General features: G+C 39.0%; 2 protein-coding genes across 3 annotated transcripts in view; both read left to right on the forward strand.

Moving 5' to 3' along the window:
• shprh (SNF2 histone linker PHD RING helicase) overlaps positions 1-18,236 on the forward strand; it is a 40,874-nt gene extending 22,638 nt beyond the window's left edge. The window contains exons 18-30 of one of the 2 annotated variants that reach the window (XM_061743942.1): positions 1,594-1,736; positions 1,824-1,997; positions 2,887-2,949; positions 4,577-4,802; positions 6,258-6,395; positions 9,997-10,098; positions 10,188-10,259; positions 11,487-11,675; positions 12,442-12,534; positions 12,646-12,732; positions 13,983-14,161; positions 15,307-15,387; positions 17,631-18,236. In XM_061743942.1, coding sequence (XP_061599926.1) covers positions 1,594-1,736; positions 1,824-1,997; positions 2,887-2,949; positions 4,577-4,802; positions 6,258-6,395; positions 9,997-10,098; positions 10,188-10,259; positions 11,487-11,675; positions 12,442-12,534; positions 12,646-12,732; positions 13,983-14,161; positions 15,307-15,387; positions 17,631-17,733 — 1,650 coding nt within the window. In that variant the 3' untranslated portion in view covers positions 17,734-18,236. The remainder of the gene's footprint in view (positions 1-1,593; positions 1,737-1,823; positions 1,998-2,886; positions 2,950-4,576; positions 4,803-6,257; positions 6,396-9,996; positions 10,099-10,187; positions 10,260-11,486; positions 11,676-12,441; positions 12,535-12,645; positions 12,733-13,982; positions 14,162-15,306; positions 15,388-17,630) is intronic. The other variant, XM_061743941.1, reaches the window with a different exon arrangement.
• A 2,139-nt stretch (positions 18,237-20,375) lies between these two features.
• The window catches only part of si:dkeyp-110a12.4 (pancreatic secretory granule membrane major glycoprotein GP2), a 14,236-nt gene continuing 7,019 nt past the window's right edge, over positions 20,376-27,592 (forward strand). Inside the window, exons 1-5 of the mRNA XM_061744166.1 lie at positions 20,376-20,499; positions 21,746-21,834; positions 21,938-22,042; positions 26,463-26,623; positions 26,700-26,835. Of these exons, the coding sequence (XP_061600150.1) occupies positions 20,412-20,499; positions 21,746-21,834; positions 21,938-22,042; positions 26,463-26,623; positions 26,700-26,835 (579 nt within the window). The 5' untranslated portion in view covers positions 20,376-20,411. The remainder of the gene's footprint in view (positions 20,500-21,745; positions 21,835-21,937; positions 22,043-26,462; positions 26,624-26,699; positions 26,836-27,592) is intronic.

Below are 27,592 nucleotides of genomic sequence, written 5' to 3' on the forward strand. Positions count from 1 at the left end.
AATGGCATAAATTGCTCCAAAATTACGCGATTAATTCAGAATGTTCAAAATGGCCGACTTCCTGTTGGGTTTCGGCCATGGCGCCAAGAGACTTTTCTTTAAGTTGTGACATGATACAGGTGTGTACCGATTTTCGTTCATGTACGTCAAACCGTATTGTGGGGCTTGAGGCGCAAAGTTTTTTCTGTCTGAACCAATCAGATGAAGGGGGGGCGCGCTTTTTGGCATCTAGCGTCGCCACGGTAACGCTTTTGAAAGAGAAAAGTAATGCGTGTTGTCGCAGGATGGAGACGCATATTTTGATGTATAACACACCTGGGTGCACGTTACGGTTCGGGCCGTATTAACTGCCGAAGGAATGGCATAAATTGCGCCAAAATTACACGATTAATTCAAAATGGCGCCAAGAGACTTTTCTTTAAAGGAGCTTGAGGCAGGATTTATGAAAAAAATGCGTATACGTTTTAAGTTTTCTAGTAATAATGTCAGATGAAGCGTTCCAAACCCAAAAGAATGATTCCTCTAGTGTATCTCTCCGTTGCCTTGAACAGGCTGTTGCTGCAAAATGTGCTGCAATTCGGGGGCCGAATTTCCTGCGCTGTCCTGTGGATGTGACGTCACATGACGCTGCATGTGCGTTCTCCCCGTTCTCCCGTGCCGGCTTCGCTGTTGGCTGCAGTACCCCCAACGGCCGTCGTGGCGCTAATGAGTCTCATTTCTTATTCTTGCCTCAAGCTCCTTTAAGTTGCGACATGATACAGGTGTGTACCGATTTTCGTGCATGTACGTCAAACCGTATTGTGGGGCTTGAGGCACAAAGTTTTCTAGGGGGCGCTGTTGAGCCATTAGGCCACGCCCATTAATGCAAACCATTAAATATCAAATTTTTCGCAGGCCTGGCTTGGTGCAAAATATGGTGACTTTTGGGGCACGTTTAGGGGGAAAAAAGACCCTCCTTTCGTCAGAAGAATAATAATAAAAATTCTTACAGATACAATAGAGCCTTCTCACTGTAAGTGCTCGGGTCCCTGCAGGAGGCGGTGCAGGACGGAGGCGGTGGAGGCTCCGCTGGCAGCAGGGTTTGATCGATAGCCAGCGCGCCGAGTCAAGTGACAAAGTTTGTAGTACGGGCTGTTCGACCTCCGGGGTTGAAAACCTGGTTTGTTTGTTTATTTCCCTTCGGCTCGCTTTCATAGCTGGCTAGGTGTCCTGACAGCGGGGATTGATGACGGGTTCGACCCTTTGGACGGAGCTTCCAGACATCCTCGCTCTCCGGTTACGTCTGACTGCCATGTCATGTTGACACGGACCTCATGTGACCCCCGTTACGCCTCTGTTGTGAAAAAACAGAGTGACAGAGTTACGCCCTTAAAAGTGAGAGGAATAAAGGTGCTACAGTGGCACAATCACTTATGCACAAGGTTTATTGATCGTATCGGGTGAAAGTAGATTGTCAACAACAACTTTTTAAGTACAAGTACATATGATCAAATCCACCATCCCCCCTGATTTATTTTTACAACTTGAGTACTGCCTGTAGGCGCCCTGCTTGGAGTGATTGAGTTAAAGGAAATGTGTTTCTTCTCCGGGCAGGTGGAGCTGAACTCGCCCTGGTGGCTGGAGGTCGTCCAGAAGGCGATCCGCGGCTCCACCGACGACGACCTGGTGTCCCGGGTCAAGAACGAGCTGACGTGCAGCTACAAGCAGCAGGCCAACAAGCTCTCCATGTTAGACAAGTAAGAGGCTTCCCGCCGAACCCACGGGCCAGGCAGCTGCTGAGACCCGGCGCGCTAAATAACGGCTTCCTGGCTGCCCTTCTGCAGGTTCCGCGACGCCCGCGGCCTCCAGCTTATTCTCACCGTGCAAATGGAAGACCTGATGAAGTCGCAGAAGACGGTGCAGGACGCGGTGAGGAGTCTGGAGGGTCCGGCCTCCAAGAAGGTGATCGAGGAAGCCGTCGTCTGCCACCTCCGGCCCATGCGGCTGCCGCTCAACAAGTAGGTCAAGTTCCTTTTATTTAACACCAACAAATGTATTCAAAATGCATAGAAATCTCAGCTGGTTAATGGTAAGAGAAAGATGACGTTATTCCTTATTAATATTTGTAAGAAATGTATCCATATCAAAAACCTTGCAAGTTCTATACAAAACATGATGTTACAGTTCAGAAAATCATAGCTACAGCACAAGACGTGCTCTCAGAGGTAATTTAACTGCCAAAAATAAAGAAAAACTATGGTAAAAGAACGGAGATGTGCAGAGCTACGTCTGCATGGAACCCACTTCCCAAAGTCTTTAAGTAAACTTTTAACATAAAATAATTCAAATTGTTAGTAAAGAAACTTGAATAGATGCATATAAAACTTATTTAATATTATTAAATAATTAATATATAATGTAGATAGTATATGGGTGTGTGTACATGTGTGTATATATATATATGTCTGTGTGTGTGTGTGTGTGTGTGTGTGTGTGTGTGTGTGTGTGTGTGTGTGTGTGTGTGTATATATATATTATATATATATATATATATATATATATATATGAATATTTATTAAAAATGGTTATTGGTGCAAACTATGATAACTATACATTGTTTGAATTTGTTGATGTTATAAAATGTATGAAATATGTATTGTTTTTATTTATATCTAAATGTTAAACGGAATGACTTTTTATTTTTTCTTTATTTTCTGTTTTTCCTTTCTTTTTTGATATGCTACATCTTTAGGTTTGCTTTTAATTGTTTGTTGTAATGTACAGTGTATTACGTGTCGGACCCCAGGAAGAATAGCTGCAGTTTTGCTGTAGCTAATGGGGATCCAAACAAAACTACTATAAAACCTCTGCAGAGGTTTATGAAACTCCTCTCTTTCCTTGTCGCAGCTGTGTTTTCTGCAAAGCAGACGAGCTCTTCACGGACTACGAATCCAAGCTGTTTGCTCACACGTAAGTCGACGCTTCTCTTCGGTTAGTCAGAGTCTCGCCGCTCGCGGCTGCGTGTTTTATTCCATGATATCAGCACCACTCAAGGTGACAAAACTTATATAATTTTTGAAAATATCTGTCTATAGATGATATTCTGGTATGATAACTTCCTGAGTGGCAGTTGGATCATAGTTAGCCACCCCCTTCAGAAAATTACATTTTAGATGCTGCTGCATATTTGGGGTGTAACAATATATCGTGCCACGAAATTTTGCGATACAAAAACGTCACGAAACGTGTCGTGGAGGTGACAAACTGTAGCGCGATATTGGGTTATTAATATTAATCTATTGTGTTGACTAGAAACGCGTGTGCCGACCACGCCTCGACCCGCGGACCAAAATCTTCCTCCGCTCAGAAGAAAGTAGTACCGTTTTGGTCCCGATCACGGGACTCTTGGGGGTTTTGAGCTCTGAACTTTTAAGGCTGGTGTAGAGTTAAGCCTTACCTTATTAAATTAAACCTTTTTGGGCTGGTGAGTAGGATAAACACGGGGAAACTTCTGCTGAGTTCCAGTGTACTTTAATGTCCCTCAACAGTGTAGGATTTTAGAACATCAACACAGCACCTAGTGCCGTACTGTGGCGTATCACTCCGCCCAATCTAAAACAGACTAATCACTACAGATAAACTGACTAGTGTCATTATAGTCCCTGATTTACATCAGAATATAAAGAATAGATTTATAAAATAATGAACCCTGAATTACCAAAATAACCTTAACAAAAATAAATCTCCTCTTACACTTATAAGGTGAGCAGGAATCAATCTTTTTCATGATGTAAAATTGTATGTATTTATTTACTTTTATTTGTTTATTTAATTTTAGTTGTTAAATTTCTGGAAAAGAAAAAAGTCAAATCATACATGAGAGAAACTATTCAGTTTGTGGCTAAATATTTGTACTTGTATGAAACTGAAGATGCAAAATGCAAACCTAATTTACTTTTAGTTCAGTTTGTGGAAAATGGTTGGCCTGGCTTTCTCTTTAAAACTTAAACAGTTATAAAGCATTACAAACTGGAACAATAGAGCAAATGCACAGCATTGTTTTGTATTTTGTGTCTTTCAAATAAAAGACCATTTTTTCCAGTCATATGTTCCTCATTCAAGGTTGTTAAAAAAATACTGCTATAATATCATATCGTATTGTATCGTTATCGTGACCTCAATATCGTGTATCGTGATATCTATCTTTTAGCCCTGTGTAATCTAGGAACAACAGAGACACAAAATACAAAAACTGGAATACTCACAGGACCATAAGGATTCAGGAAAAGTATCACATCTTAGCTTGAATGAAAGCTTAAAAGGTCCCTTTTAAAATGATACCAAAGACAATATAGTGAAACATTGACAGATTTCCTGTACATGAGTCTAAACCAGGATATGCAGCAGCATCTAAAATTTAGTTTTCTGAAGGGGGTGGGTAACTATGATCCAGCTGCCACTCAGGAAGGTTATCATACCAGAATATCATCTATAGACATGGATCTTTTCAAAAATCATAAGCAAGTTTGGTCACCTTGAGTGGTGCTGACCAGTGAAGTTTTGGACTATTTTGACGGTGGTGAAATTCCCTCGGCAGTGTGAAGGGTCAGACGGCGATCTTCGAGGAGATGATCGAGGACGAGGAGGGGCTGGTGGACGACCGCCTGCCCACCACCAGCCGAGGCCTGTGGGCCGCCAGCGAGACGGAGCGCAGCCTGAAGGCCATCCTGTCCTTCGCCAAGCTCAAGCGCTTGGACCCGCAGCTGGTGGACGAGGGCAACACCTTCATGGAGCTGTTCGAGCACTGGAAGAAGGAGTACAAGGTTCGTGTCCGGAAATAACCAGAGATTATTTTATCACTCAACAAGTTTTGCTTGTATTTAATGAAAAATATATACCGTATATATATATATATATATTTTTTTTTTTTTACTTTATTTTTGTATTTTAGTGTTTACAGTAACACAAATATAACACAGATGTACAGGACTGTCTCAGAAAATTAGAATATTGCTATAAAGTCCTTTATTTTCTGTAATGCAAAAATGTCATACATTCTGGATTCATTACAAATCAACTGAAATATTGCAAGCCTTTTATTATTTTAATATTGCTGATCATGGCTTACAGTTTAAGAAAACTGAAATATCCTATCTCAAAAAATTTGAATATTGTGGGAATCTTAATCTTAAACTGTAAGCCATAATCAGCAATATTAAAATAATAAAAGGCTTGCAATATTTCAGTTGATTTGTAATGAATCCAGAATGTATGACATTTTTGTTTTTTTAATTGCATTACAGAAAATAAAGAACTTTATCACAATATTCTAATTTTCTGAGACAGTCCTGTACATGCTGATGAACATATGAACAGACCAGGGTCGGCACAATACAGTTTGTCTTTTCTGAGTTAATTTCTTGTTTTCTGGGTAACTTTTCCAACGTTTCCACTGAGAGTAAAGGTGACAGGAGATTCAATCGGGTCCCGAGTGTGATTTGAATTCAGTCCATATCCTCCTTAGTCCATATTACTCTTGAGCACTTAGAGAATTTACCTTGATATCTGATAAATAGGTGACAAAGAAATAATAATAATAATAATAATGAGGTGCATGTTGTAGTAATTGTTAAAGGAAAGTGAATGTAAATGTTCATTCTTCGTTCTTCTTTTACAACATTCATGTGCTTCACCCATTTGTACCGCTACTTGTCAAATTTATCTGCACAGAATCTGAGAGAAAATGTCAGCCTTTCCATGACAAACATCTCCTTTACAATTGTTACCCACTCTCTTTTTGTTGGAGGCTCTTTGTTTAGCCGTTTCCTCGTTATTGTTTTCTTGGAAACTACTAGTAATATTTTAAGGAGGTATTTGTCTGAGGTATTTAGTTTAGTTGGTATATTTCCCAGATATATTGTACAGAAATTATGTTCAATCTTGGAGCCAATTATGGAATTTATTTCTAATGTTATTTCTCACCAATAAGATTGGATTGCCTGGCGATTCCAAAATATGTGAAAATGGTCAGCCATAGTTGTTGCATCGTCTCCAACATCGCCCTGATTCTTGTCTGCCGTTAACATTTTATACTTGGGGTGATGAAGAACCTGATCATACTCTTCCATGCAAATTCTCTCCATTGGAATAAAACGGGGTTTTGACATTTCATTGGCTACGCAATCAAAGCTAAAGGCGTTCTGACCAAATGTCAAAACCTTGCTCCTGTTTTCAGAATAAACATATGAAGAGAAAGTTGTGTTTTTTCCTGCTCTCAGGTGCTGCACGAGTACTGGATGGTGCTGCGCAACCACGTGTCGGCCATCGACGAGCTGGGCATGGCCACGGAGCGGCTGCGCATGCGTCTGCCGGACGAGCCCAAGCCCAAGCTGCTGCACATCATAGAACCGCACGAGGCGAGTCACGACATGTTCTGGATAATGCCGTATAATTACAGTGACTGACCCGGTAGGATCCACTGAGTGAGCAAACTCCCGCTCTGCATGGCGAGGTTGGGAGTGATGCACCGCTTTCACTTTCTCTGATTGACTTGTAGGAGTTTTGGAGGTTGCGCTGAATTAAATTAGAGGACTTGAGCTCAGCGTGGGCCAGTACAGCTTATCAAGTCAGTCCTTCCTTCTTTTCTTTCTTCCTTCCTTCCTTCTTTGCTCCCTTCCTTCCTTCCTTCCTTCCTTCCTTCTTTTCTTCCTTCCTTCCTTCTTTTCTTCCTTCCTTCCTTCTTTTCTCCCTTCCTTCCTTCTTTCCTTCCTTCCTTCCTTCCTTCCCTTTTCCCTTCTTTTTTCCCTTCTTTCCTTCCTTCCTTCTTTTCTCCCTTCTTTCCTCCCTTCCTTCCTTCCTTCCTTCTTTTTTCCCGTCCTTCCTTCTTTCCTCCCTTCCTCCCTTCCTTCCTTCCTTCCTTCCTTCCTTCCTTCCTTCCTTCCTTCCTTCTTTCCTCCCTTCCTTCTTTCCTTCTTTCCTTCCTTCCTTCCTTCCTTCCTTCCTTCCTTCCTTCCTTTTTCCCTTCTTTCCTTCCTTCCTTCTTTTCTCCCTTCTTTCCTCCCTTCCTTCCTTCTTTCCTCCCTTCCTTCCTTCCTTCCTCCCTTCCTTCCTTCCTTCCTTCCTTCCCTTTTCCCTTCTTTTTTCCCTTCTTTCCTTCCTCCCTTCTTTTTCCCTTCTTTCTTTTTTTCCTTTCCTTCCTTCTTTCCTCCCTTCCTTCTTTCCTTCCTTCCTTCCTTCCTTTTTCCCTTCTTTTCTCCCTTCTTTCCTCCCTTCCTTCCTTCTTTCCTCCCTTCCTTCCTTCCTTCCTCCCTTCCTTCCTTCCTTCCTTCCTTCCTTCCTTTTTCCCTTCTTTTCTCCCTTCTTTCCTCCCTTCCTTCTTTCCTTTCTTTCTTCCTTCCTTCCTTCCTTCCTTCCTCCCTTCTTCCCTTCCCCCTTCCTTGACCTGAAGACAGCACAAGGGTTAATATTGACTTTATGTTCAGTTTTGGTAATTTGACTCCAAACCTCCAAAAGTTTCAAACAAATAAATAATTTTAGTGCAAAAGAACTTTTGCAAACAAGTAACATCAGTGTTGTTTAGTGCAGACTGGCGACAGACGAGCCGCTCCTGGCTGATTTTGTCCCCAGCAGTAGGAAACTCTGATGGCATGGATGACGCTTGGACACACAGATACCTGGTTGCCAGGTTTGGTAAAACTGGTGTCCCTCACATGCCTCTTTTAACATATCTAACACGTAATTATTAGCTTTTGATTTAGCTAGATAGCAAAACACTGAATTAACGCAACAATATAATCTTCAGTTAATGTTACATTGTCCACATTTCAAGTGTCTGCAGTGCCCCTCTTTAGTCGCAGCAACGTTAACCTCAGTACACCAACATAACAAGTTGGACGAATGTTGCCAAACGTAGACTTACCGGTTGAAATCCCAGATACGGTGGCGGAGATTCTGAGGGAAGCCGCTCTCGCTCTTAAATTTTGGGCGGAGTTGCATGCTCAGAGGAAGATGGAGGGAAGCTCGGTGTTATTGCATTAAAACACGGAACAACTTTACGCTTGTAAATTGATCCTGTGCAAATTCACATGTTTCATTAAATTGGTCGGGTTCCCGGACTTAGCAAATGCAATTCTCTTTTTGCAAATACTGCATTGCGCACTAGTGGCATCAATTTTGCTAAAATGCGGCCACACTTTTGACCTAGTTTACTGGGTCAAAAGTTTAATCACACATGAACCCGTCTGTGGGCGTAAACACAACTAACGCAAGTGTAACATTACGGCCTGTGCCTGTGCTCAAGTACCCCACCCAGGGAAAAGTCTCTCTTCTCACGTTTGAGGTTCAATAAATCTACCAGGACTGATGGGAATTTGCCTTTTGAAACAAGTTTTTAATGTATTTAACTCATATTCAATGGCAGACCAAACCTAATATGCTGTTTAAGCGTTGTTTCCTGTCACGTGAGGATCCTGCCGCCGTAGTCCAATCAGCGGATAAATAAATCCTGGAGAGTGAAAACAGAGCTCAGGAAAAAGCTTTTGCCCCGTCATCCTGGAATGACCCTCGGAAAGATTTGAAAAATGTCCGAACTAATCCCCCATGGGTGCATTTATATCTATTTTAGGGGCGAGAGAAAGGCGTTCTCTGTGTTCATGTCACTGCTCTAACGGGCTAAATCCTACGTCCAGCTTGGTTGTATGTGATTGTTGCGTTTGGGTTTTATAGATTTGTGATGTGTTGATGCAGCCGTCTTGACCAGGTGTCTCTTGTAAAAGAGATTTTAATCTCAATGAGGATTTTTGCCTGGTTAAATAAAGGGTGTGTGTGTAAATATATGCATATATACCCTTTATTTATGTGTATACGTTTGGCTGATTGATCCCTGGCCCCCAGTCCCATCGATCCAGTCCCGCGCCTGGATAAATGCGCCAGGAGGATCTGGATCTGGTGGAAAAACCCTCGCCAGAGCGATGTGGGGACCCCTAAAGAAGGAAAAACAGATTTATATTACAAAAAATATGAATAAACCAGGGAATTTACTTCCAATAAATGCTTTAATCCTCATTAATACATGTAAATCAGCAAATTAAAATTTAAAAACCATCCAAATAGCTGTTTTATATTTGATGACTTCTAGTTCCACATTTTTTTGGTCTTTATCTGCATTTATATTCTTTGCATAGTTCAGTCTTTTTTCACAGATAAACTGCCAGTAAAGTAATATATATATATATTAATAATAATTACCTTCGTAGTGAGCTGCAGTAATGAAACCATCACTCATGAGAAGCTTGTTTAAGACATGGATTTAAACCAGGGGTCGTCAACCCGCGGCTCTGGAGCCGCATGAGGCTCTTTAGCGCCGCCCTAGTGGCTCCTGGAGCTTTTTCAAAAATGTTTGACCTTTTTTTTCCTTTTTTTCTTTTTTTTTCTTTTCTTTTTTTTCTTCTTTTTTCTTTGTTTTCCTTTTTTCTTTTCTCTTTTTTCCTTTTTTCTCTTTTTTTTCTTTGTTTTCTATTTTTTCTTTTTTTTCTCTTTTTTCTCTTTTTTTATTCCTTTTTCCTTTCCTTTTTAATATCGACATTTCAACTTTTTTCTCGAAATTTTGACTTTTTCCTCGACATTTCGACTTTTTTCTTGAGATTGTACTTCAACATTAATCTCAAGAATTAATACAATTTCAAGAATAAAGTCGAAATTTTGCCTTTTTTCTCAACATTTTGACTTTTTTTTTTTTTTCTGATTCTGATTCTGATTCTGATAACTAATATAGAAACATGCAGCATGTGTTATTTTCATTCTAAGGCTGATACAAGACTTCATTTTTTGCGGCTCCAGACATATTTGTTGTTTGTGTTTTTGGTCCAATATGGCTCTAAAACATTTTGGGTTGCCGACTCCTGATTTAAATGGTCTAACTGGTTTCATCACCTCCCTCTGTGGTTTTTAGCTCCTAAAAGGTTTCCAGGGATGTGATGATCTCACTTTTCCTGCTTTTCCTGACCTCCGACCTCGCAGGTGGAGCAGAACAGGGCCAAACTTCTCAACGACCAGGCCGTGGCCAAGTCTCAGCTCCAGAAGAAGCTCGGCCAGTTTCTGTACCTCACCAACCTGGAAAAGGTGATTTTATTTTTCATGACAGTCGCTGAATAAACATTTAACGGTTTAGTTTCTTTGAACAGGATCTTAATGTGCGTCTGTTCTCCCAGTCGCAGGACAAGCCTACCGGAGGGCTGAACCCGGAGCCGTGTCCCATCTGCGCCCGCCCGCTGGGCCAGGAGGTGCGTCTCTTTTAAAATATATATATGTTTTAGAAACATTGGGCAAGTTTTAAATACACAGCTTTGGATCTGGAAGGTGGAACAGCTTGATATCACGACTGTAGTTGGCTCAGATCAGGATAATCCTCTGGGATTTGTTTATTCAACATTTACAGTTTTAAGGATTTGCACCAACATGTCTCTGATTAATCTGCATGAGTTGCTGTTGGTGACATTTGCAGGTCTGAGCTCATTAATTATTACATTTCTTGTGGATATTTAGACCTTTTATTTAGGTCAAAGAGCTGAATCACGAAGGTTGAGTTACAGAAGCTGCAGTGTTCATGTGTAAAACACTAAAATAGATATAACTAACGTAAATCAACTCTGAAGATTTTCTAATTCTTTTTTTTTACTATTGTTATCTAATCCAATATCAGTTTAGTTAATTCTAAACTAAATATGCACTTTGTTTACACTCTTACACTTTTAATATAATTTTACAAAGATAAACAGAAACAAGTATGTTTTTTTTATATTTCGCTTTTTTATAGGAAATTTAATTAAAAGCAAAATCTTTCTTATTACATCCGAGAGTGTTTATTTGTGATTTAGTAATTTTTCCAGTACAATTAAGTGGATTTATTTTTAAAAATTGGCGCGGATATTTACGCCAGTGTGCCGAAAAAGTCAGCACTTTTTTAACTGTTTTACTTTGTCACTATCCTCGTATTCAAAACTGAATCCGAATAAATATTTTCTATCATCTTTTTTAGCAGTGATATTTTTCCTGCGTAAATATATAATAGTAGTTGGTTAATAAAAATAAACGACCGTCTACAAAGAAATAAATTCGGCAAATGCATTCTAGAAAACAAAAAAAATGTCACAAACTGCTCTCTTTGTGGAATAACGGTGGATTTGTAGAAGAAATATATTATGGGATATGCTGCGATTCATGGCAATTATTTATGCCTTCCTTTTTAGTAAATTAACATTTCGTTTTTTTGCGTTGGAAACTTCTCGCGGGGCCGCACATTTGACACCCCTGACCTACAGCCTACGACTTAAAAGAGAGATGTACTTAGCAAGATGGACAAAATGGCCTTATTATATAAGACAGTAGTGTCTCCCCCCTTATTTTTTTCTTGTTTTGTTTTATACCTGTTTTTGAAACGTCTGAATGTCTGAAAATTGAAAAATAAAGTTTAAAAAAAAAATCACCTCTTTAAAACGATCTTCCTGCAGTGGGCGGTGCTGACCTGCGGCCACTGCTTCTGCAACGGCTGCATCGCCATCATCGTGGAGCAGTACAGCGTGGGGATGAGGCGCCGCGCCATCAAGTGTGCCATCTGCCGGCAGACGACGACCCACGCGGAAATCTCCTACGTCTTCACCACCCAGTCGTCCAGCCAGGACCAGGACATACCGGTCATGGTGGGTCTCTCGCCAGGCGTGGTTCCTACTTCTCATGAACTAGTTCAAAGTTCAGTTCACATAGTTTTAAAATGAACAGTTCACGATCATAGTTCACCATTTTCATTTTGTACTAGTTCAAATTCAGTTCATTTCAATATTTTTAGGTGAGAAGTACGAATGAAACCCCAATGCAATTTTAAAAGAACATAGTCCACACATACATACATTTATCGCTGTTATGGATCACTGTAACACCGAGTCATAATATACACAAACAGCAAAGTTTCTGTCTAAAATACATTATTGGTACAAATAATGCATCAAACTGTCATTACAATACCACGAAGTATAACCCACAAATAAATTCCTGTAATAAATTATAGCATGTGATATATTTGTTACTCATTGAATTTTATGTAAATAGTCTTTTGCTACCTTTTTAAAACTGTATTTTGATGTAATATTTTTGATGTTATTAGGTAATGTGTTCCATCCTGTGATAGCTCTGTATATAACAGTGTGTTTTAAAAGTTTGTTCTTGGCTTAGGTGCCAGTAAATTATCATAACATGATTGTCTGGTTGGATATTTATTGACATTTCTAGTGAACACTATCTGATCTGCAAAATATTGTGGTTTTTTACTATTAATCAAAGTCCTCATGAAAGTAAGGAGACTTAATTTTAATCTGTCCACCACCAACAGCCATGATAAATGCTGATGCATTTTTAAGATATTTGCATGCAGTGAACAATTTAAATTGATGACTCTCCATTCTCTTTCAGGGAAGCCATTCCACCAAGGTGGAGGCGGTGCTGAGGACGCTCAAGAGGATTCAAGTGACCGACGCCGGCGCCAAATGCCTGGTCTTCTCCACGGTAACCGTGAACCGCCGTGATCCGCCCTTCACCTTCGCCGTGCGACGGTCCCGTCGGCGGTCGTGAGGTTGGACCTGACGGCTGTTGTGTTTCTCTGTCTCGTTGGAACAGTGGCAGAGCGTCCTGGACATCATCGCCAAGGCGCTGTTCGACAACAACATGGAGTTTTCACAAATCAACGGGATTAAAAAGTTCCAGGTTGCTTTTTTTACGCTTTGATGTATGATATTTGATATTTAACCATAACCGCGGGTGTTTAACCCAGGATGACCCGAGAGGACACGTGGGACCAGTCAAACTCATAACTTTTACTAAACACTTAAAATATTATGTTTGTCTTCAAATATTGATAAATATCCCTAATTTCCCCTGAAACATAAGGTTTTATTTCAGATTGTTTTTAAATGAAGCCTTGGGTTGTAACTGATTCAGGATCATTTGGATAAACTGCAAAATCAGCCTTAAAGTCCTAATTCTAGTCAAATTGTTTTACGAGAGGAGACATGGGACGTGTCACAAACTCATAACTTTTACTAAACACTTACAATATTGTTTTTTTCTTCAAATATTGATAAATATCCTTAATTTCCACTGAAATAACATAAGGTTTTATTTCAGATTGTTTTTAAATGAAGCTTTGGGTTGTAACTGGTTAAGGGATAATTCAGAGAAACTGCAAAATCAGCCTCAAATTCTTAATTCTTGTCAAATTGTCTTATATTAAGCAAAAATAACATCCAAAAAATGTAAAAACTAGACAAAGTAAGAGTAATGTTATTAAAAAAACTTTCTTAGAAGTTAATTGTTGCAGTGAAGCCCCCAGTTTTTAGTCTGTTGACACTCTTGATTAACGGGCCGAAGCTTGTCCAGCTTTACAGTAGGAGGCAATAATCTCCCACTATGACTGATATTAGTATTTGACTCATCTTGGTAAACCAACAAAAAAAACCAGACAAAACAATTTTTCTGGGCCGAACTAGACACCGTTACCCCCTTTTCCACCAAACCGGTTCCAGGGCTGGTTCTGGGCCAGTTCTTAGTTTGGAACCAGACTTTATAATAATAATAATAATAATAATAGTAATAATAATAATAATGTACTAGCATAATGCATAATGCACTTTATATTTAGTAATCTCAAAGTGCTACAGAGCAGAAAAATAAAACATGAAAATCTTTTAAAAATATATTTAAAAACAGAGCATATAAAAGATATATTTAGCTATAAGCTTTCCTAAAAAGGTGAGTTTTCAGGTCACGTTTAAAAGCCTAAAAACATCATTTTCTGCAGCTTCAGTTACGTTAAAAATAACAGCTCGTCCGTCCTATCGACCCTACCGGTGTTCCCATATTTTATGGGTGTGTTAGTCCCAGTATATGTATATAAAGTATATACAAAAGTTCTTTAAAGGTCAGTTTTAGTTGCACTAATGCAGTATTTCTTGCAGGAGAATCTGAGTTCTTTCAAGTATGAAGACAAGATCAACATTCTTCTGCTTCCTCTCCACACGGGCTCCAACGGGCTGAACATCATCGAGGCGACACACGTGCTGCTGGTGGAGCCGATCCTCAACCCGGCTCACGAGCTGCAGGCCATCGGCCGGGTGCACCGGATCGGCCAGAGCAAGTAGGTGCAAGTAGGTGGAAGTAGAGGGCGGGAGACGTGTTAGCTCAGCCTGGATGTGAGGACGCTGCAAATGAATGAACCCATGACAGTGACTCAGTCTTCTCCTCGTTTTAACCCTGGTACTGTCTTTGGGTCAAAATTACCTAATTCTCCTGTTCCCTCTTTCCTCCTGCTCTCTCCTTCCTTCTTCCCTTCATCCTTCCTTCCTTCCTTCCTTCCTTCCTTCCTTCCTTCCTTCCTTCCTTCCTTCCTTCCTTCCTTCTTTTTTCCCTTCCTTCCTTCTTTCCTCCTGCTCTCTCCTTCCTTCTTTCCTTCCTCCTTCCTTTGTTCTTCCCTTCCTCTTTTCTCCCTTCCTATTTTCTCACATCCTCCCTTCCTTATTTTCTTCCTTCCTTCTTCCCTTCCTCTTTTCTCCCTTCCTTCCTTCTTTCCTCCCTTCCTTCTTTTCTCCCTTCCTTCCTTCTTTCCTTGTTTTCTTCCTTCCTTCCTTCCTTCCTTCCTTCCTTCCTTCCTTCTTTCCTCCCTTCCTTCTTTTCTCCCTTCCTTTTCTCACATCCTCCCTTCCTCTTTTCTCCCTTCCTTCCTTCCTTCCTTCCTTCCTTCCTTCCTTCCTTCCTTCCTTCCTTCTTCCCTTCCTTCTTTCCTCCCTTCCTTATTTTCTTCCTTCCTTCTTCCCTTCCTCTTTTCTCCCTTCCTTCCTTCTTTCCTTGTTTTCTTCCTTCCTTCCTTCCTTCCTTCCTTCTTTCCTCCCTTCCTTATTTTCTGCCTTCCTTCCATCCTTCTTTTCTCCCTTCCTTCCTTCTTTCGTTCCTTCTTTTCATTCTTCCTTCCTTCCTTCTTTCCTCCCTTCTTCTCTTCCTCCTTCCTAGACCCGAAGACAGCACAAGGGTTAATTAGCCTGTGAATCTGCACAGAAACCTCTAAAAGAGAATCCTCCAGGGTCTCTGCTGCTGGGTCTTTGTTTACATCCTGACGTCACTTTGTCTCAAAACTTCTCCTCCTTGAAACCTGCACAGTTTTAAGCTCCGGCACTTTTTCAACATTCAAACAAAACAACAAGGCAGCAGTTTTTTTCTTCTGTGATTTGTTTCCATAAACGATCGGTTCTGCATCTAACTTGGTTCTCGTTTGTTCCGTTTCACCAGGCCAACGTTCGTCCACAGATTCCTCATCAAATCCACTATTGAGGAGAGAATGCAGGCGATGATGAAGACGGCGGAAAAGAGGTCTGTGTGTAGTCGAATGTCTTTTTTTTTTTTTTTAAAAAAAGCAAAAACAAATCACTAAAAAAATAAGTCCCCACTTGGATTTAACTAAGCAGATAGGTACGAGTCCAGGAGATGATGATGATTCAGCTAGTAACAAGACGTTAATCTGCTTCAGAAGGGTCAAGTTATTGGCATCAAGAAAAAAAAAAACACCTCAAGAGGTGCTTTGACCACTATAGTTAGATTCAGAACTTTTTTAGTAGTGAAAGTAAGAACATTTCCACATGAACACTGAAGGAACTCCAGGGTCGAATCGGAGAGGCTAATCGGAAAAAACGGCTTCCAACTGCTAGGAAGCTTAAAGATTGGACTCTTGGTCTGATAAGTTCCAGAGTGATGGGTCCGTCTGGGTAAGAAGAGAGTTTGATGATGCTCCCATCATGCCTAGCGCCCGCCGTACGAGCCTTATTGTGGAAGCTGCCACGGCGAATGAGTGCCGTCATCAAAGCTAAAGGCGGTGTAACAAAATATTACTGTGAAGGGGAGGGCAAACATCGATATGGCAATATATCGCGATACTTTGGCGACCGATTTGATTGATTTAAAAAAAAAAAATCCTAAATAAATCATGTTTCAGACGGGTTGTAAATCCAATACGACTTTATTGTATACATGGGCTTAAATACTATTGTTAATGTTAATTGCATATTATGTAAATAATATGAAAAACATACATTGTTTTGACTCAGTTTTTCCCATGAATCATCACTATAATCTGATGTACGTGCAACTGATTTTAAGTTGCATGAGGCGTTTTACAGTTTTCAGCAACTATTGCAATATATCGCAAAATTTGTATATCTCAATATCATATCGTATCTTGACTCAAGTACCGTGATATGTATCGTATTGTGACTCAAGTATTGTGATATGTATCGTATCGTGACTCAAGTACCATGAAATTTATTGTATCGTATTTCAAGTATTGCGATATGTATCATATCGTGACTCAAGTACCGTGACATGTATCGTATCGTGACTCAAGTATCGTGATATGTATCGTATTGTGACTCAAGTATCGTGATATGTATCGTGACTCAAGTATCATGATATGTATCGTATCGTGACTCAAGTATCTTGATAGGTATCGTATCATGACTCAAGTATCGTGAAATGTATTGCATCGTGATTCAAGTATCGTGATATGTATCGCATCGTGACTCAAGTATCGCGATATGTATCGTATTGTGACTCAAGTATTGTGATATGTATCGTATCGTGACTCAAGTATCGTGATATGTATCATATCGTGACTCGAGTATCTTGTTATGTATCATATCGTGACTCAAGTATCGTAATATGTATCGTATTGTGACTCAAGTATCGTGACTCAAGTATCTTGTTATGTATCATATCGAGACTCAAGTATCGTATCGTGACTCAAGTATCATGAAATGTATCGTATCGTGACTCAAGTATTGCGATGTCCCATGAATCATCACTATAATCTGATGGACGCGCAACTGATTTTAAGTTGCATGAGGCCTTTTACAGTTTTCAGCAACTATTGCAATATATGGCAAAATTTGTATATCTCAATATCATATCGTATCGTGACTTAAGTACCGTGAAATGTATCGTATCGTGACGCAAGTACCGGGACATGTATCGTATCGTGACTCAAGTATCACGATATGTATCGTATTGTGACTCAGGTACCGTGAAATGTATCGTATCGTGACTCAAGTATTGCGATGTCCCATGAATCATCACTATAATCGGATGTACGTGCAACTGATTTTAAGTTGCATAAGGCCGTTTACAGTTTTCAGCAACTATTGCAACATATCGCAAAATTTGTATATCTAAATATCATATCGTATCATGACTCAAGTACCGTGATATGTATCGTATCATTACTCAAGTATCGTGATATGTATCGTATCGTGACTCAAGTACCATGAAATGTATCGTATCGTGACTCAAGTACCGTGACATGTATCGTATCATTACTCAAGTATCGTGATATGTATCGTATCATGACTCAAGTATCGTGATATGTATCGTATCGTGACTCAAGTACCATGAAATGTATCGTATTGTGACTCAAGTATCGCGATATGTATCGTATCAGGAGGTCCATGCCAATACCCAACCGTATTAGTGTGTGACTTTTTTTCTTTCTTTTTTTTGTATAAACCTTGACAGCTGCAGGTTTTGAGCATCTCGAGGTTCTAACAAAGCTCCATTTCTTCTTCCAGTCACACCAGCTCAACCCTGAAGCACTCGGAGGCGGCGGTGCTGACGGTCGCCGACCTGGCCGACCTGTTCACCGAAGACACTGAACATCTGGAGGGAATGTAAACAGCAGCCCACACTTCCACCACAGAGGTGCCGGAAGTACTCCCACTGTGCACATTCTGTTATTCCTCAGTTTTTATAAGCAACAATAAATTATGAAATGCATTTCCAAGAAGACTTTTTAGCAAACCAGTCGTAACATGTCACAGCATGTTTTTTTTTTTTGTTGTTTATTTTTTAAGTGTATTGAAGGTTTTCAATCTTTTGTATTTGGGTATCTCGTCGTCCTGGTTGTCGCTCGTTTAACTCGCCTGTACAGTGATGTTGTTTGTTGTTTGTGATGTAATCGTGTATTTCTGTACAACCTCACTGTACGACAAACGGATGAAAATAGTTTACGCACAAAAAAAAAACTCTGTTTTTCTCACAACATTCAGGAAATAAAAGTCTGTCCATGACAGGATGCCAGCCTGTAAATGACCACGGTGCTTTTTTTTTTTTTTTTTTTAACTTTATTTTTAGTTTTATAATAAAGAATTTTATGTGCTGTAAAAAACATGACATAAATAAAACAGCACGGAACATACGGGTCACCGAAGGGGGTGTATTATGGTGTATCAAAAAAACAAAACAAAAAACATACAGGACTGTCTCAGAAAATTAGAATATTGTGATTTTCTGTAATGCAATTACAAAAACAAAAATGTCATACATTCTGGATTCATTACAAATCAACTGAAATATTGCAAGCCTTTTATTATTTTAATATTGCTGATCATGGTTTACAGCTTAAGAAAACTCAAATATCCTATCTCAAAAAATTAGAATATTCTGGGAATCTTAATCTTAAACTCCCAGTACCTGTCACATTTCTGCAGTTCCAGTTTCAATACAAAAGTGAGTCTCTCCAGACAATAAACACCTTCTACAATCTTCAGCCACTGATCTTTGGTTGGAGGGTCAGCCTGGAACCAATTACGAGTTATCGCTTTCCTGCTGCTTACCAGAAGTATCTTCAGCAAATATTTATCTTTAAGAGGAACAGTTTGTGGCATCTTTCCCAAATATAGTGTGATGAACGAGCAATCCAACTCCACTCCCAACATTTCAGATATCGCAGTAGCCACCTCCTGCCAATATGGCTGTATCTTTGGGCAAGCCCAGAAAATATGGTAATGGTTTGCCATAGAGGTTCCGCATTGCCTCCAACAAAATGCCCGGCTCTGAGTGCGTGTTTGTAGTGCTGTTATTCTGGGGGTGATGAAGTATCTCACAATATTCTTCCAGCCAAACTCTCTCAGGGCTCTTGAGTTTGCAGTGGTTGCCTGTGTCTCACATATCTCCGTCCAATCTTCCTCTGATATTCGTGCACCTGACTCTTTCTCCCATTTTTGTTTGATATATATTGTGGAGAGTTTTTTTGCCATTTGTATACTTCCATATAATCTCGACACCAATTTTTTTATTTTCTCCCATTATGTATGCATTAGAGAATAGAGTAATCAAGTTATGTTCATTTGTCGTTTTGGTTTGTATTTCCTTATTGAAATGATCTCCAGACGTGTTTTTTTTACGTGGTATGTTACGATCTGATCTCCTGTCCGCCGTCACCGGGCTGCCCTTGACCTCGTCACCCGACTGACTCAGGGATTCCCGCACCAGTAAAGGTTTTAAAGCGCCCGGACAAAAGAGGTGGGCAACAAAGCCGCTCCTTCTCCGCCGTTCCTCCGTACATGGTTACCAGCAGTACTCGAGTTGTAAAAAAAAAACCAGGGGGGATGGTGGATTTTATCATATGGGGACAGATAATTTGTGCTGATTACAAATAATATAATATATTACAAATAATAGCACTGACCAAAACACCTGCAGAAATACTGCAGGAATGACATAGCAGCAGTTAAATGCAGCCTTCTGTAAGCTTTAAATATCCACTGGGCTTACATCAAATACATCAAAACACAACAATAAAAAACACTTTTCTGAACTTATCAATATGACTCTGTCCTTCACAGGATAAGTAACATGGATCACTGCAAAAACTCACAATCTTAACAACAATATTTGTCTTATTTCTAGTTAAAATGTCTAATTTTAGTAAAAAAATCTCATTACACTTAAAACAAGACTCATCACTGGAAAAAACAACAATTTTCACCTGTTTCAAGTAGATTTTCACTTGAAATAAGTAGAAAAATCTGGCAGTGGAACAAGATTTTTTTTGCTTGTAATAAGAAGATAAATCTTGTCCCATTAGCAGATTTTTCTACTTATTTCAATTGAAAATTTACTTGAAACAGATGAAAATTGTCAAATAAGTTATTGTATGTTTTTATTTCAGGGGGGGATGATTTTGATCGTTTTTATTTCTGGGGGGGATGATTTTGACCGTTTTTATTTCAGGGGGGGATGCCATCCCCCCTCAACTCCAGTACATGGTTACCAGACGCCCCGTTGCCCCCCCACCCCTCGCCCCCCGCGGTGAGAAGCGGCTGTAAGGTGTTTACTAAGAGCACATCACCGTCGTGGGCGGGGTCCGGCCCGTTACCTCGGACGCCCCTCGTCCCCCCTATTCATGCGCGGAATCTCATTGTTGTCGGAGGCATCATTCACGTCTGCGTTTTAAGGCCGGAGAGGGTTCTCAGCCGAGGAGCGCTCCGTGGGAGAAAGAGAGAGGGAGAGAGAAGGTGGAAGACTCTGAGAGATCCAGCAGCCCAACCACGACCCGGAGGGTTTGGGTGATGGCGCCCGTCGGAGCGGTTCTCGCCTGGTTGCTGTTGACCACCAGGACCGTCGCCTCGGCGCTGCATCTGGAGCCCGAGGAGGAGGGTGAGCTCGCCGCACGCCTCGTACAGCACGCCTCATACAGCACGCCTCTCAGACCAGGGGTCAAAGGTCACACTCACTGGGTTGCTTCCACCTTTCGTAGGTTTTCTTTCTTTTTGCCTTAAAATGTGTCTTCTTGATGTTTTTTAATAATCTTAAGATCAAAAAACATCTCTTTATTGCTACTAGAAGGATAAATCCTAATAAAAGCTATCATTATTTACTTGTGAAGATGTAATGAGCGCTTAAATTCTGCCGCTAATTTCCGTATTATTGTTTTAATATTCATAGTGTGCAAATTTTTTTGAAAAGTAGCCAATATAATATATTTTATTCTGAAATTGAATGGATTTGAAGTTTAAAGTGAAGGAAATGGTAAAACTCCGGCTTTTTGATGGTAGTCATGGTTCATTAGTGGCTTTTATTTTCTCCATGTTGCTCAAACATGTGAAACCATGCAAAGTTAAGATGGATATAGAAGCATCTGTTTGTGCTACTTTAGTGCTACTAGAAGGATAAATACTAATAAAAGCTATTATTATTTACTTTTTAAGTGCTTAAATTCTGCAGCTAATTTGTATATTATTGTTTTAATAGTCATATAGTGCAAATATTTTGAAAAGTAGCAATTGTTGGCCATGATATAATATATTTTATTCTGAAATGGAATAGATTTGAAGTTTAAAGTTAAGGAAATGGTAAAACTGCGGCTCTTTGATGGTAGTCATGGTTCATTAGTGGCTTTTATTTTCTCCATGTTGCTCCAACATGTGATAACGTACAAAGTAGAGATGGATATAGAAGCATCTGTTTGTGCTACTTTAGTGCTCCTAGAAGGAGAAATCCTAATAAAAGCTATTGGCCCGGTTTCCCAGATCAGTTAAGTAGTTCTTAACAGCGAAAGACTTCTTTCAAACCTACTTAAAGAGCCTGTGAAAGAAGTCTTTCGCTGTTAAGAGCTACTTAACTGATCTGGGAAACCGGGCCATTATTATTTACTTGTGAAGATGCAGCTAATTTGGATATTATTGTTTTAATATTCATATATTTGCCAATATTTTGAAAAGCAGCCATTGTTAACTGCAAAATATAATATATTTTATGCTGAAATCGAATGGATTTGACATTTAAAGTGAATTAAGAATTAAGAAGTTAAGTGACTTTTATTGGTTCAAACTTGTGATAACGTACAAAGTAAAGCAGGATATAGAAGCATCTGTTTGTATGTTTTCACTCCTCTTTGTGTCAGAGCTCAATGAAACGGTCATTTGCACCAACGACCAGATGGAGGTTATTATTCCCGGCGCTTTTTTCCTCAACAAAGAGCCTCCGGTTTATGTAAGTCCCCTCCAACGAAACTTAACAGCATTTCCTCTAAAATTATAATTAAAGATAAAAGTCCTGGTGCCGTATTTCCCTGACTGGTGGTGTCTGTCTGCAGGTCTGGGATCTGCACCTGAACGACCCGGAGTGCCGCGGCGTCGAGGTCGGGGACGACTACGTCTTCAGCATCAAGACCAACCTCTCGGACTGTGGGACCTCAATAGTACGATCTGTTTTTAAAGTGATTTCCGTACTTAGGCCAAGTCTGCACAACTCGAGCTTCTAATTAGTTTAGTTTAGTTTAGTTTAGTTTATTGGTATTTTCAATTTCCACAACACAAATAACCCAAAGTACAGGTATAAATCGTCAGTGTAATACAAAAAAATATATAATTTTTTGGTATATACATATATATATGTATATATATATATATATATATATATATATATATATATATATATATATATATATATATATATATATATATATATATATATATACAGGACTGTCTCAGAAAATTTGAATATTGTGATTTTCTGTAATGCAATTACAAAAACAAAAATGTCATACATTCTGGATTCATTACAAATAAACTGAAATATTACAAGCCTTTTATTATTTCAATATTGCTGTTTAAGAAAACTCAAATATCCTATGTCAAAAAATTAGAATATTCTGGGAATCTTAATCTTAAACTGTAAACCATAATCAGCAATATTAAAATAATAAAAGGCTTGCAATATTTCAGTTGATTTGTAATGAATCCAGAATGTATGACATTTTTGTTTTTTTAATTGCATTACAGAAAATAAAGAACTTTATCACAATATTCTAATTTTCTGAGACAGTCCTGTATATACAAAATATGAAAAAAATATAATTTTAACTAAAAACCAAGGACCAAAAGGTGTAGACTGAAGCCTAAGCTTATGATGCCTACCCTTTTCACAAAAAAAAAAAATGTTAGATTTTATAAACTAGTGCATTTAGGATTCAGAGAATGAAACAAATACATAAATACCATATTTTCTGGACTATAAGCCACACCTGCATATAAGCCGCATCCGCTCTATTTACAAAAAAAAAGATATTTAGCCGCAGATATTTCTGTTGTTAGATTAGATATTTACTACATGTACAGAAGCATTTTGAACTGTAAATGATGTACATGTTTGTACCTAATAGATCCTTTTCTAACAGTGTCTTTTAACACGGAAGCAACTTTACTGATTAAAACGGGACAGAACCAAGAGAAAATAACCGGTATTTATTTATCTATTTATCTGTTTGAAATCTGCTTCTACTTCTATCTGCTAAAGAAGAAGTAGTGTATTCTTCTTTGCATTTATTTTGTCTTAGTTTTGATTCTAATTCCGGTTAGAGCGCCCCGAGTGGTGGAAGAAAAATCCACAGAATAGCTGCACCTTTGTATAAGCTGCACGGTTGAAAACCTATGAAAAAAGTAGCGGCTTATAGTCCAGAAAATACGGTAAATCCATATGAGAAGTTGCCCGAGTATAAACAAAATAACTGTACCATACATAAACATACAGCATATTCCACATGTCATTACTAAATATCATTCCATACAGTGTATATATAATTACATACATATACATACACACACACATAATAATAAATCAAAAGTTGCACGTGAACTGGGACACTTAGAGCAGCTCAACCAGCACCTTCCGCTGCTGCGAAGACAAACTACGGCCACTTAGAGGCGACGTGAAACCCCCCACTATAATAAACTGTCTGTCTTTACGAGGCCTGCTCTTGTTGTGAGAACCTCTGTCCCCCAGTCCAGGTCTTTTCAGCACCAAGAAAAGCCTCTTGTGTCTGTTTACTGCCCCTTTATTCCTGCAGGGATGTAAATGCGTTTATGTGGCTGCTGTGGCAAGTAAAACAAGACGGACGGATAAAGGCGCGGAGGCCGGGACGGGAGAGGAGGGGAGTGGCTGCTTGTGTCAGGAAAGACGGGCGGTGTTTGTTCCTTTTCCTCATTCAGAGCCCTCGAGGGGATCCTGAATGGCCTCGCTGCCCTAAATTATCCGGATTTACATGGAAACGCTGATTATTTTGTCCGCTGAAAAGGAAAGCCACAAATCGCCAACCAACGAGCCCCTGATCATGTTAATCCCAGGCCCCTCGGGAGCGTTCAGGTTTAAATCCCTGCTCCGGTGCACAAGGGTCCTCGAAGGAAGAAAAAAAAGAGTAGTTTTTAGGTGGAGGGAAGTAAATCTGCACCATGTGACGCAGTTGTAGCGGTCACTCCGGCCTTCACTGTGTTACTGGCAGAGCTGGTAGAGGAGCCAAAGATTGTACTCAAGTAAAAGTACTGTTACTTCAGAATAATATGACTCAAGTAGAAGTAAAAAGTAGTCATCCAAATAATTACTTGAGTAAAAGTAAAAAAGTACTTGAAAAAACTACTCAAGTACTGAGTAACTGTTGAGTAACGTCTGATTTATTTTTTTTAACACAACCATTCAAACAGACAAAAGTACAAAATAATCATCTTCAGGCAAATTAAATCAATAAAATAATAACATAAATTAAAATTAATAAAAATAGCTTAAATTAAAATAATCTTAAAGTAAATTAAAGTACTTTAATAAATAATAATAATAATAATAATAATAATACATTTTATTTGTAAAGCACTTTTCATGAAATAATCTCAAAGTGCTAACATAAACAAAGGGAATAAAATCAAGACACATAAAAGACCAGAAGTAAAAAAGCGTAAAAATAATAAAAACATCTATAAAAGACCAGGGAAAGCCTTCCTGAACAAAAAAGTTGTAAGCCCCTTTTTAAAGGTGTCCACAGACTGGACAGACTAATAAAATAATAACAGAATAAAAAAATAAATGAAGCACAAGTAGCACAAAATTTCCAGCCTTTGTACTTTTCTTTTTTAACCAGCAGAACTAGAACAAACATGAACTCATAGAAACTCTGTGTGTGTTTGAGTCTGTGTAAATGTGACAAAACATGCAAAAACAAACATTTTTACCAAAGAATCACCCAGTGATGTCATGAGATTGACGCGTACGTGGATAAAAGGGATAAAAGAAAAGTAACAGCTCAACGTAGCCTAATGTAGCGGAGTAAGAGGAACAGTTTCTTCTTCACAAATCTACTCAAGTAAAAGTACGAAGTATAGTGATTCAAAACTACTCCTAAAAGTACAACATTTCCCAAAACTTACTCAAGTAAATGTAACGGAGTAAATGTAACTCGTTACTACCCACCTCTAGTTACTGTGCATCATTTTAAACACCGTGGTCTGGAGAGGGCGTGAAAATCACGGGGTTTAAAGGTCAGACTGAAGTATGTTCCCGTCATGCGCTTCTGTGATATCCCCACGCCGAACCTTTGTGTTACGCTAACAAACACCACGGTGGGGGGGTTTATAAAGTAGAAGAGGATATTAAAAACTGTTTTCCTCTCTTTAACCGAGTGTGAAAAGGATAATAAATGTCAGAGCTCAGGAAAGACTGATACTTAACCTCACCGCCGCTGCAGCCAAGTCTTTGTTAGTCTGGAGTTTCAAGTATGAAACCAAACTAGAGGGATCAAATTAAGGAAAAAGAATATTGTGGACTAACTCGGTAGATTGTTGCACCTCCTTAAAGTGATTGAGACGTGGAATTCTAATGTGGAAAACAATCATCAATCATCATAATGGCATTTATTTTTTATATAATATAGATTAGAGACGTCCCGATCCGATAATTTCGTAACAAATTAAAAGACTTGTTTTTTTCTTTTTCTGTTTGTTTTTTTCTTTTAAATTAATGTTACTTTCTTATGCATCTGTTGTCTCTTTCACTAAAAACTTTCACTAAAAAAGTGGGAAAAAAATGAGCAAATGCCAAATAAACAGATCCAGATTATCCCCTATTTTTATTTTATTCACCTTATTTTATCATTTAGCAATTAAACAGTGCAGTAATAGTAGTGCAAATATTAACTAGTAAAATGGTGGAAATGTAAACATAAATTTGAATTAAATAAAAACAGCAGCTCAACTTAAAATATTCAGCATGCATGTAAAAAAATAAGCAGATAATAGTTCAACAGTGTCGTAAAATAATGCAGTAATATGCTTTCTAGACCGTAGTCTTACTTCTTACTGTCCTTTTCTTTTAAAGGATAAAATGTTTGTGTTGAAGTTACGTTGATGATGCTGCATTTGTCTTTGTTTTTTGCATCACGTTTTTTCATTTGCACCACGTTCCTCTTTTTGTACCTCGTTTTGAGTTTGTGAACTTGAATCGTTTCTGTACTTGAAGCCGTTTTCCTTAACTGAGGCCGTTAACTGAGGCCGTTAGGCCGTTGCAGTGCGTTTGGCCCTTGTCGGCCACCGTAGTCGGTTTCCTAAGAGAAGCAATATTTGTTATTAGTTGGAGTCATTTGTAATCAGGTGAATTGTATTGTTGAATTATCTTGAGATGACTTTTGTTGTGATTTGGTGCTATATAAATAAAGTTTAACAGAGTAGGAATGTTCAGGTGTTGAATAATATACTTGTGCATCTTAACAGTGATTAATTTCACTTACAAACAGCTAAAAATACTAGAATAAAACAATGTGTTGCAGGTTTAACAGATGACAGTTTCCTTTCCTCCAGGTCTCAGACGACACGCACATCATGTTCATAAACACCATCCACAACAACTACTCCGACGTCATCACCAGGAACTACATCAACATCACGTTCGTCTGTCGCTACCCCCTCAGCTACATGGTCCGGCAGCCCGGCGGAGAGAACATGATCCGAGTGGACGTCAGGTACGTCCGGGACGTCAGGGACGTCAGGTAAGATAGAACCACCAACGGGTGTTTCAACCCCCCGTTTCCTCCCCAGAACCATCACCCTGAACACGGAGGACGGGAACTTCTCGGTGTCCATGGTGCTCTTTAAAGACCAAGCCTTCCAGGACAGATGGACGACGGTGCCCTCGCTGACCCTGGACGACGACATCTTTGTCAAGGTTTTCATGGTACGACTGTGGATCTGTGTGTTTCCTCAGTATCCTTTAGTACAAGGGTGTCAAATGTGGCCCGAGAGAGATTTTCATGCGGCCCGCGAAAAGTTTCCAACGCAAAAAAACGAAATGTTAATTTACTAAAAAGGAAGGCATAAATAATTGCCATGAATCGCAGCATATCCAATAATATATTTCTTCTACAAATCCATCGTTATTCCACAAAGAGAGCAGTTTTCGACATTTTTTTAGTTTCTAGAATGCATTTGCCGATTTTATTTCTTTGTAGACGGTCGTTTATTTTTATTAACTGACTACTATTATATATTTTCGCAGGAAAAATATCACTGCTAAAAAAGATGATAGAAGATATTTATTCAGAGAATTTCAGTTTTGAATACGAGGATAGTGACAAAGTAAAACAGTTAAAAAAGAAGTGCTGACTTTTTCGGCACACTGGCATAAATATCCACGCCAATTTTTAAAAATAAATACACTTAATTGTACTGGAAAAATCTCTAAATCACAAAGAAACACTCTCGGATGTAATAAGAAAGATTTGGCTTTTAATTAAATTTCCTATAAAAAAGTGAAAATATAAAAAAAACATACTTGTTTCTGTTTATCTTTGTAAAATGATATTAAAAGTATCTTACATCATTTGAAAAAAAACGAGAAATTTCAAGAAAAGATCCTGAAGAAATATATTTTACATAATTAGAGTGTAAACAAAGTGCATATTTCCTTTAACTAAACTGATATTGGATTAGAT

Source organism: Cololabis saira, chromosome 16, assembly GCF_033807715.1.
Source record: "Cololabis saira isolate AMF1-May2022 chromosome 16, fColSai1.1, whole genome shotgun sequence".
NCBI lineage: Eukaryota > Metazoa > Chordata > Actinopteri > Beloniformes > Belonidae > Cololabis > Cololabis saira.